This window comes from Xyrauchen texanus, chromosome 32 (genome assembly GCF_025860055.1).
Source record: "Xyrauchen texanus isolate HMW12.3.18 chromosome 32, RBS_HiC_50CHRs, whole genome shotgun sequence".
In the NCBI taxonomy this organism is placed as follows: Eukaryota; Metazoa; Chordata; class Actinopteri; order Cypriniformes; family Catostomidae; genus Xyrauchen; species Xyrauchen texanus.
The window spans coordinates 35,391,554-35,402,239 of record NC_068307.1 but is presented as its reverse complement, the minus strand read 5'-3'; the positions used below and the strand labels follow the sequence as shown (position 1 = coordinate 35,402,239).

At 36.1% G+C, this 10,686-nt stretch overlaps 1 protein-coding gene across 3 annotated transcripts; it reads left to right on the top strand.

Annotated features, from left to right (window-relative positions):
- Positions 1-1,024: 1,024 nt before the first annotated feature.
- Positions 1,025-10,014, top strand: LOC127625725 (SH2 domain-containing protein 5-like). Of its 3 annotated transcripts, none has more exons than XM_052101088.1 (10): positions 1,025-1,107; positions 1,598-1,688; positions 1,905-1,985; positions 5,181-5,255; positions 5,338-5,484; positions 5,866-6,066; positions 6,505-6,685; positions 7,542-7,641; positions 7,942-8,098; positions 9,149-10,014. In XM_052101088.1, the coding sequence occupies exons 2-10, from the start codon at positions 1,638-1,640 to the stop codon at positions 9,338-9,340; spliced, it is 1,185 nt and encodes a 394-aa protein (XP_051957048.1). In that variant the 5' UTR covers positions 1,025-1,107; positions 1,598-1,637; the 3' UTR covers positions 9,341-10,014. The 3 variants fall into 3 exon arrangements, with proteins under 3 accessions (XP_051957048.1, XP_051957050.1, XP_051957049.1); XM_052101090.1 differs by having other exon boundaries at positions 1,059-1,512; XM_052101089.1 differs by having other exon boundaries at positions 1,059-1,688.
- The last annotated feature ends 672 nt before the right edge of the window (positions 10,015-10,686 follow it).

The window sequence follows — 10,686 nt, the reverse complement described above, 5'->3', positions numbered from 1 at the left end:
TTACAGAACATGGTTCAAATATGGACTTTGCATAAAAGATTTTAGTGTTTTCTCTTTTAGTCCAAATGATTAGTCTAGCTGTAATAATGTTGGATTCTTTGTCCTTCTGAATTGATTCCTTTTAACAAATTGGTTGAACAGCACCTCAAATTTGATACTGAACCAAATCATGCGGATTTGGACATCATTAGGTTCAAAATAGGTGTGATATTGAGTATGGTGGCCCAGAGGTGCACAACACATCCTAATTTACTAAGCAAACAAAGTTCACAACAAAATGAAATCAAGCCACAACAAATAAATTAAGTTGTGGTTTAATTTGTTTGTGTTGTGGATTCATTTATTTGTGTTATGGTTTATTTGTGTTGTGGCTTAATTAATTTGTGTTCTGGTTTAATTTATTTGTGTTGTGGTTTAATTTATTTGTGTTGTGGCTTAATTTATTTGTGTTGTGGTTTAATTTATTTGTGTTTAAATGTATTTATATTGTGGTTTAATTTATTTGTGTTGTGGTTAAATGTATTTGTGTTGTGGTGTAATTTATTTATGTTGTGGCTTAATTTATATGTGTTATGGTGTAATTTATTTGTGTTGTGGTTTAATTTATTTGTGTGTGGTTTATTTTTGTTGTGGCATGATTTATATGTGCTGTGAACTTTTGTTTGCTTTTTAAATTTCGTTGTGTTGTGCACTTCTGGGTCCAGTTCGCTAAATTTGTGACAACCAGGCACTAAACAACACTATTTAACCACATATTTAATCATTAAACTCGTGGTTGAGTGACGCCTGAAAACGAATCACTGAATCATTCTTTTAAACTATTCTATTAATTGAACAGTTAGAAAGAATCGATTCGTTTGAGTGAGTCAGAATTGCCGATACTAATTAACCATATCCACTCTCATCTGTCTAACCACAAAATGCCCTCAAAGTGCATCTTGTAGGCGGAGAATCTGATGTTGCAAGATCCATTGGGATGTATCCAGTCTCGCTGTGGTAGGCGGGATTTAGAGGATTAAGGTGAGTCTGTATTGCCAAACCTACGGCGGTCAGGCAGACGGAAGATTCAACCCACCCTGTCAGGTTCAGTCCCTCGGAGTAATGAATGTGTGTTTATGTTTGTTACTTTTGTCTGCTTTGGTCGCTGACATTACCATTGATTTCGAGATATTTTACGTTTTAATGCAAGCGTTTATTATGAATGTGTTTTTTTTGTCGAAGAACCTGCCTCGCGCACACTATGACTGTGCTTCAAAACCTAGTGAGCCACCTACCTAGACAGCATTTTTGGACATCACAGGCGCGTTCCGAGTCTTCTGATCGCTGCACGAGACTATGATCCTCATATTGCTGTCTAGCTAGGTTTTTAAACACGGGTTTGAAACATCTCTGAGTAATACTTGGGATTTCAATAGTAAATATTGGAAGAGTCACTTTAACAGCAAGTGTTAAAAATGCCTTTCCTTCACTGCTTATACAGTGTTCTTATTCGTGTAAATCCAAATGTTTAAGGTGAAACTTGGTTCCTAATGCAGTTCTAACTTGTGTTGAAACTTCTGCGTTTGGACAAACATGTGCTGACCTCTTGATTTTACAGTAAACAGATAAGGCAAACAACTTAAAGCACAGATTGAGACATGGGTGAGACCGCTGGCAGAGAGCACGGGATTGTTACAAGATCTGCTGAGGTGAAATTCACTTTTCTTAAAAGTTTTTAATGGCGTTGATCTGATTTTGCAACCGTATGTTGGTTTTGAGATTGGATCTGTGGTGTGATTGTATAAGGAATGCAGGAAATGTTGATTGTGGTTGTTCTCAGACATTTGAGTCATTGTGTAGGATGGTGGCATCATTAACTCATTGTTTGTTTTAACTAAGAATTCATGTCTTCTCTATTTTTCTAGTATATTGGGTCATTTCCTGTAGATGACAGATGTTTGGATGATCAAATTCAGCAGCTGCACTCTCAGCTAAAGTCCCTAAACGTAATTTGTGTTCTGTGGGAAAATTCTGAAGTGTTATGTTTGCTTGCTTTTTTTTTTATTTTTTATAGTTGTTTACTATTACACTACACTGACAGTCAAATATTTTAACACAACTGACTGCTCCCCATAATCTTAAACTTTTGATTTAATGGCTAAGATTGAATTAGTTTACAAATAAATTGTGCCCATGAATTAATTTCTGTAAACAATAACCCAAGCAAAGGGTGGCTACTTTGAAGAAGCTAAAATACTAGATTTTGCACTTGTGGAAAGAACTTTGTACTTTTATTCACCAAAGTGGCATTCAACTGATCACACTGTATAGTCAGGACATTAATAATACTATTACAATTTGGACATAAAATTCTGAACTTCTTTAACTACTTCATAGAGTTCTCATTAAAAAAAAAAATCCTCCATGTTCAGCAATGGCAGCTTTGCAGATCCTTGGCATTCTAGCTATCAGTTTGTCCAGATACTCTGGTGACATTTCACCCCACCTTTCTTGTAGAACTTGCCATACAGGTGAAACTCGAAAAATTAGAATATCGTGCAAAAGTTCATTAATTTCAGTAATTCAACTTAAAAGGTGAAACTAATATATTATATAGACTCATTACAAGCAAAGTAAGATATTTCAAGCCTTTATTTGATATCATTTTGATGATTATGGCTTACAGCTTATGAAAACCCCAAATTCAGAATCTCAGAAAATTAGAATATTACATGAAATCAATAAAAAAAAGGATTTTAAATACAGAAATGTCGGCCCTCTGAAAAGTATAATCATGCATATGTACTCAGTACTTGGTTTGGGCCCCTTTTGCATTAATTACTGCCTCAATGCGGCGTGGCATGGATGCTATCAGCCTGTGGCACTGCTGAGGTGTTATGGAAGACCAAGATGCTTCAATAGCGGCCTTCAGCTCTTCTGCATTGTTTGGTCTCATGTCTCTCATCTTTCTCTTAGCAATGCCCCATAGATTCTCTATGGGGTTCAGGTCAAGCGAGTTTGCTGGCCAATCAAGCACAGTAATACCATGGTCATTGAACCAGGTTTTGGTACTTTTGGCAGTGTGGGCAGGTGCCAAGTCCTGCTGGAAAATGAAGTCAGCATCTCCATAAAGCTTGTCTGCTGAAGGAAGCATGAAGTGCTCTAAAATGTCCGGTAGACGGCTGCGTTGACTCTGGACTTAATAAAGCACAGTGGACCAACACCAGCCGATGACATGGCTCCCCAAACCAACACAGACTGTGGATACTTCACACTGGACTTCAAGCATCTTGGATTGTGTGCCTCTCCATTCTTCCTCCAGACTCTGGGACCTTGGTTTCCAAATGAGATGCAAAATTTGCTCTCATCAGAAAAGAGGACTTTGGACCACTGAGCAACAGACCAGTTCTTTTTTTCTTTAGCCCAGGTAAGACGTTTGACATTTGAAGCCCGTGTCCAGGACCCGTCTGTGTGGTGTGGCTCTTGGTGCAGTAACTCCAGCCTCAGTCCACTCCTTGTGAAGCTCCCCCACACATTTGAATGGCCTTTTCCTGACAATCCTCTCCAGGCTACGGTCATCCCTGCTGCTTGTGCACCTTTTTCTTCCACACTTTTCCCTTCCACTTAACTTTCTATTAATGTGCTTTGATACAGCACTTTGAGAACATCCAACTTCTTTTGCAATTACCTTTTGAGGCTTTCCCTCCTTGTGGAGGGTGTCAATGATGGTTTTCTGCACAACTGTCAGGTCAGCAGTCTTCCCCATAATTGTGAATTCAACTGAACCAGACTGAGAGACCATTTAAAGGCTCAGGAACCCTTTGCAGGTGTTTAGCTGATTAGAGTGTGACACTTTGAGCCTACAATACTGAACCTTTTCACAATATTCTAATTTTCTGAGATTCTGAATTTGGGGTTTTCATAAGCTGTAAGCCATAATCATCAAAATGATATCAAATAAAGGCTTGAAATATCTTACTTTGCTTGTAATGAGTCTACATAATATATTAGTTTCACCTTTTAAGTTGAATTACTTGAAATTAATGAACCTTTGCACGATATTCTAATTTTTCGAGTTTCACCTGTAGATGTGGCTGTCTGGTTGGGCACTTCTCACGCACCTCACAGTCTAGCTGATCCCACAAAACCTCAATGGGGTTAAGATCCATAACACTCTTTTCCAATTATCTGTTGTCCAATGTCTGTTCCTTTCCCACTCTAACCTTTTATTTTTGTTTTTCTGTTTCAAAAGTGGCTTTTTCTTTGCAATTCTTCCCATAATGCCTGCACCACTCAGTCTTCTCTTTACTTTTTTGTACATGAAACTGGTGTTGAGCGGGTAGAATTCAATGAAGCTGTCAGCTGAGGACATGTGAGGTGTCTTTCTCAAACTAGAGACTCTGATGTACTTATTGTCTTGTTTGGTTGTATCTGGCCTTCCACATCTCTTTCTGTTCTTGTTGGAGCCAGTCGTCTTTGAGGGCTGTAGTGTACACCTTTTTATATGAAATCTTCAGGTTTTTTTTGGCATTTTCAAGCATTGTATAGCCTTCATTCCTCAAAACAATGATTGACTGAGTTTCTAGAGAAAGCCGTTTCTTTTTTCCCATTTTTGACCTAATATTTACCTGAAGACATGCCAGTCTATTGCATAATGTGGCAACACCAAAACAAACACAGACAATGTTAAGATTAATTTAATGACCCAAATAGCTTCCAGCAGTGCTTGATATAATGTGATTTTTCTAGTACATAATTAGCAATTTAGCATGCTTAATCAAGGATAAGATGTTGAAGTGATGGCTGCTGGAAATGGGGCCTGTCTAGATTTGATCAAAAATGACTTTTTCAAATAGTTATGGTGCTGTTTTTTTACATCAGTAATGTCCTGACTATACTTTGTGATCAGTTGAATGCCACTTTGGTGAATTAAAAGTAGCAATTTCCTTGTGAAACAGCAAAATCTGTGTGTGTGTGTATATATATATATATATTTATTTATTATTTATTTATTTTTATATTTTTTTATTATTATTTTTTTTTCCATGTTTGGTTTTACATAATTACCATACATCAATTGTTATTTCATCATTTGATGACTTCTAGTATTTTTGTAAATGTGGGAAATAGTAATAATACATTGAGTGAGTCCAAACTTTTGACTGGTCGTGTAGATGAATTCTGATCATCTTTAATTGTAGAATTGCAGGAGCAAGCGTGCAGTTTCCTTAAAATTCTCTGTCAAAGGAGTCAAAGTGTATGATGAAGATGAAACGGTAAGATCAAGTCTGTCTCAGCCTTTGATTTCTCTCTGCTTTGTAAGTCATAAGGTTGAACTTGTGTTTGGTATCTCCTTAGACGCTTCTCATGGCTCATGCCATGTATCGAGTCTCGCTGTCCACCGCCCGTCCATCTGATGCACAGTTTGCCTTTGTCTCTCATAATCCCGGGGGTTCTGATGCCCAGCTCTACTGCCACCTCTTCAGAGCCAGACATGCCCGAGCTGTAAGTTCCAACATGACAAAACCCCTCCTCTAAAAATCTTAGCAGTGTTTTAAATTGCTTGACTTGCAAAGCATAACTTTATATTGCACAAGATATATTTTGCATGCCAGTTCTAGAAATAAGAATGTGGATTTGTTTTTCCCCAGTTGTGATATTTAGATTTAAAAAAAATAATTTTTTGTGTGTATTGCCAAATTTACCTGCTAATTTTAATACACCCTTAATTGTCTCCTAACTTTCACAACATGGATTTGAGTTTTGTTGTGACTTTGGGTTGCTGTTTTTTGGATTGTTTCTTGTTTCTGTTCCATTTTATTATAATTTTATAATAATATCCCCATGGGATTTTATATCTTTTTATTTATTTATATTCAAATCAAGGCCCAGTTCCTGAATCTACTGCTTTGCCGTTGTTTCCAACTGTATTTTCTGGAGAAGCACCCAGAGGAAGCCCAGAAGGAGTGTTCTGAGAAGACACCCTCTCGAACCCTATCTCTGCTTCATCAGGGTTTCCCTCTCAGTGTTAGCGCCTTGGTGTCCTTCAGAAGGGCACCAACTCAAGGCCTCCTGCCAGGGGAAAAGGTACACGTTGTCTAGAGTACATTGCTTTTAAGGCTTATCTATGATTGCAAACAAAAAATGCTTTCAAATACAGATATCCCATGCAGATATATATATATATATATATATATAATTTTATTTATGGCAATCAGTCCATAGGGTTTAAATTATGAAACATAAAGCTTCTATTTTTGTTAGATTGTTTACTAAAATAAAATGTATTACATGAGGTGTAAAGTTCATTATTTTTAGGATGAGTACGGTTCTAGATGGATATTATTTGATATAAAATTGAAGGGGTGTAACATATATCCACAAACTTTTAACTCGAAAATAAAGTTGTAAATAAAACCTGCATTAGTACTTTTTAAGATGCCAAATACCCATAGTTCTGAATATTTCAATAAATGAAATGCTGTACTATTCTGCAAGATGCACATCCTTCATTTCTCTCATCAGGTTCTCTCCGAGCCAAATACGGAGCTTGTTAGCAGTCCTGAGGAGGGTCCCACTTCCTCTCCCACTATAGTTCGTAAAATGGCGATCCGGACCAAAAAGCTGCGCTCTGGAGCGTACCGCTCTTTTACCTTTACTCCCCTCAAACAGCACCATCTGCAGGATAAATTGAGTGCTCCACAAGGTGGGATAAGTGTTCATAGAACACTGGCGAGAATGAGAAAGTTCATTAGGTAATGCACACGTCTAGTTATGGTGGTTGGCTTAATTAAAATAAGAAAAAAGCTTGCATACTTCCTGCTTCCAAAAATATCTTTAATAAATAACCATGTGGTTAAGTTTCAACCCCCTCAAGAGACTTCTTCTGAATCTTCTGAAGAAGACTCTTGTGTGGTTTGAAACGTTAACCATATGGTTATTTGTTAAAGATATTTTTTTGGAGCAGGAAGGAAGAGTGCGTGCTCTTCTGATTTTAGACTCTTTTTGGACTCTGCACCTTACAAACATTACTTTGGGTTGCTTGTGTTTTTATAAATGGTTTAATTATGACACAGAGGGTTAATATAATTGTTTGCCCATGGGATTTGGTGGTTGGTGAGCTTAGGAAAAAAAGGTGGTGGGGATGTCTACATGTTTGTTCTAAGATTAGCAATTTCTTTTTATGCCAATCATTTGAAGTTTCCACCGTATTTATCACTGTGATTTTTACATTTTGTGAAGTGTGTAATTTCTGTGCCTCTAGTGCCATTTGTTTGGCGCTGCTATGGTGAAACAGTAGCTACACACTGCAGCATTAAATCTTTCGAATTAGAGGTGTTTTTTTTTTTTTGTTTGGTTGCATTTTCTCAGCCATCATAATGGTGATTGTGTGCAACTCTGAATGTTTTCTTTAAAATACTTTTCTAAATATTGAACTTGTGGTCTGTCCAAACTAGGATTCCGGACCTTTTGCCAAAGCAAACATTGACATATCATTTGTGAGACCAAAATGAACTTGATTCCTGTAGAAAACTAAGGAATCTTTTCTTTGTGTGAAACAGAAAAGGCTCCAGAAAGTGCAAAAGCATGCAGGACTCGAGCACCCAGTTTGGCAGAAGAAGCTCTGGCTCAAGCTGTATGGTGCTGGGCTGGCGTGTCTAGGTCAGTATTTATTAACTTTGATTGTGTTGTACTGTTATTAACTGATCTGAATGACAACGATCTAATAACACATGCCATTTTATGCTTTTATATGGCTTTGATTTTTCAAAAGTAACTTGTCTTTTTTTTTTAATCATACTTTAATATTTATACTTTTAATAAATATTTTATTCTGTCAATTGATGTCACATTGTGTACAAATTAGGTTAATGCTAGATCTTTGCAGCATATTAAATAATATATCTCTTTTCTAATAAATACAAGGGGTTATATTTAATTTTACGTTTGTTTCAATCACAGTGATTGTACCGCCATGCTACTGGCAGATGATGTCCTTGGTGCCTTTCTGCTGTGTCCCCATCCCAAAAAGCCTGATCACGGGTCTCTTATAGTTCACTTTCCATCAGGTCTGGCAACCTATGCTATAAAGAATTCCAAAGGGAAATTCCTCCTTGAGGTAAGCAAAATTATTTAAAGAGACAGTTTACTCCGAAATGAAATTTCTGTCTTTTATTCACTCGCCCTAATTTTGCTTCAGATTCGTATGACTTTCTTTCATTTGTGGAACATAAAAGAAAATCTTTACACATGGGGCTGGGCGACGTGTGTATGTGTGTGTGTGTGTGTGTGTAATGGATATGGATATATATATATCCTGTTTTTCCCATCATTCAGCAAATCCAGTGATTTTAATTTTGCACTTGGCGCATGAGCACGAAATATGCTTATAAATGGAATATTTGTTTTCTTGATTTATTTGATGCAGATTGCTACTGAAACTAAATGCTGACAATGAGTGCAGGTGGCATGCATGGACATGGGCAGTCAATTAGAATCAAATACTAAATCACATATATTTTAAATTAGCTGCCCTGCATTAGCATAATCATGGAAGCGATCTGTTTTATTTGCATATAGTGCTGGAATTGAAGATCAGATTTATATCCGTTTGGTGGAGACACATTGATGTGGCCAAGTGTAAATAAAATGTGCCTCAATCAGAGAGCAATCCGTTCAGTAAAAATGCATAAAGGGACCCAGTGGAAATGCCCTGTGTGACTTGTGAAGCCATACGATCACTTTCTGTGATGAACCGACTAAATGTTGTTATTTGCTCTTAAATCAATTCCTGTATACCATGCTTGAATCAAATGGAGCGATGTTATATTTTAATAACATCAAACCTCATTGTTATTTATTTTATTGCATGTTTTATTAAACATGAATTTATGCAAGATCCAACAAGGTTTGATGTGGTTTTGCTATATATATATATATATATATATATATATATATATATATATATATATATATTTATTTATTTTTTATTATATAACTATTCACTTGCATTATATGGGGAAAAGCTGTGTGAACATTAATAAATGAAGTCAGTCATATAGGTTTTGAGCAACATTTTCTATGAACTAATTGTTTAAATTAACATTAGGGTTTCCTAGTACTCTGTACTTCCAACAAACCATTACAATGTTGTTTTTATCTTGTACAGAAATGCCACAATAAGTTTGAAAGCCTAGCTGCTCTGATTGAGCACTACACTGAGTTCAGTGAAGAGCTGGAATGTTCTCTGAGTAACGCCCGTGTCAACCACTGCTATGATTGGGAGGAAATTGTAAACAAGAGCTCACATTCACAACAGGACAGCAAGAAAGGCACATTAAAAAACCAAAGTTGGGTATGAATCCTGTCTTTCCCCCAATGTGGTTACTACCAATTTTCTTTTTTTTTTTAAATGTAACTTTTTTATTATTTAAATTTTTAAAGATTCAATAGCTGCTGGCATTGGTAAGGCTTCCTAACCAGGATCTTCAGATACTGGCACCCTTTTTTTATATAGACACTTGTTTTGCCTGTTGGCAATAACCTCAATTAACTTAAACTCACCTTATGCACTTCAGTTTTGTCTTTTTTTTTTTTTTTTTTTGGAAAGAAGCACATATTGGGATTATCATGTTAATGGCATTTTTAGTTTTTTTTTATGTATACTTTACAAGTTTAGCAAAGGCACTGACTATATCTTTTGTATGTACTCTGTCGTAACTTGTATTTTCTTGAAATAATTTGTCTTCTCTGTGCGCCTATATGGGAGCTGTATATATTGGTTTTGTGGGTTGTATATATTGGTCTTTTGGGGTTGTTTTTGTTTTTTTCCACCAGTTGAAAGAACTTTGGTTAAGCCTCAAATTCTAAAAATGTTCACTTTCCAGTTCATTGATTTTGTCATTGACTGACTTTGCTACCTTAATGTTTTCTCCTTCTTAAATGCATTTTGTCTCTCTTGAATACACTTATTGCCTTTGCACCAATGTAAATTATTTGTCTTGCCTCTTTGCATAAACATTTTTTTTACAGTCATGTTTGTCTGGTGTTCTTTCAGATGAATTATTTTGAAGTGGCATAGGAAAAATTAATTGGTAGGACAAAGACATTTCTGTGAATCTCAAGAAAACGCATCAAGAAAATGGTAACATTTCACCACAGAATAAAATGTAATTACTCCCATAAACATAATGGATGCCAACCAAATGACACATTTTATATTTAATAATTGAAATATTAAAGAATATTATTTATACATAATAGTAGTATTTGTTGAATTTTAAAAACATTGTGTCCAGAAAGGATGATTTTTCATTACTGTAGCTATGACTGTAATGAGATGAACTTTTTATTATTTTTTTTTCTTCCATATTACAAAAGCAATTTTTCACCTCACAGGGGATGTTGATTTTGGAACCCTTTCCCATCATGCCAATTTGATTTGCTGGCGATGCTTGGTGCTCCAACTATGTCATCGTGGGCATTTAATCCAGAGCCCAGTGCCACATAATTAGGATTTTCTGACAGAAGGGAATGAAAGCATATTTCTTGTCCCATAACATTGAAAAATCATTAGCTACAGCAACACAATGTCTTGCTCCTGGGAAATTCCCTTTCAAGATGATACATTTTATGCTGCATCAGAAGCAAACACTATGGGAGCTGTAAAATGTAATACCTGTAAGCCAAAAGCAGGGCTGGATTGGA

Excerpts from the sequence above, each read along its gene's own strand:
- LOC127625725 (XM_052101088.1), top strand. The coding sequence starts at position 1,638 with ATGGGTGAGACCGCTGGCAGAGAGCACGGGATTGTTACAAGATCTGCT. Across the intron at positions 1,986-5,180 it reads CTCAGCTAAAGTCCCTAAAC|AATTGCAGGAGCAAGCGTGC; the intron begins GTAATTTGTGTT and ends CTTTAATTGTAG. Across the intron at positions 6,686-7,541 it reads TAAATTGAGTGCTCCACAAG|AAAAGGCTCCAGAAAGTGCA; the intron begins GTGGGATAAGTG and ends TGTGTGAAACAG.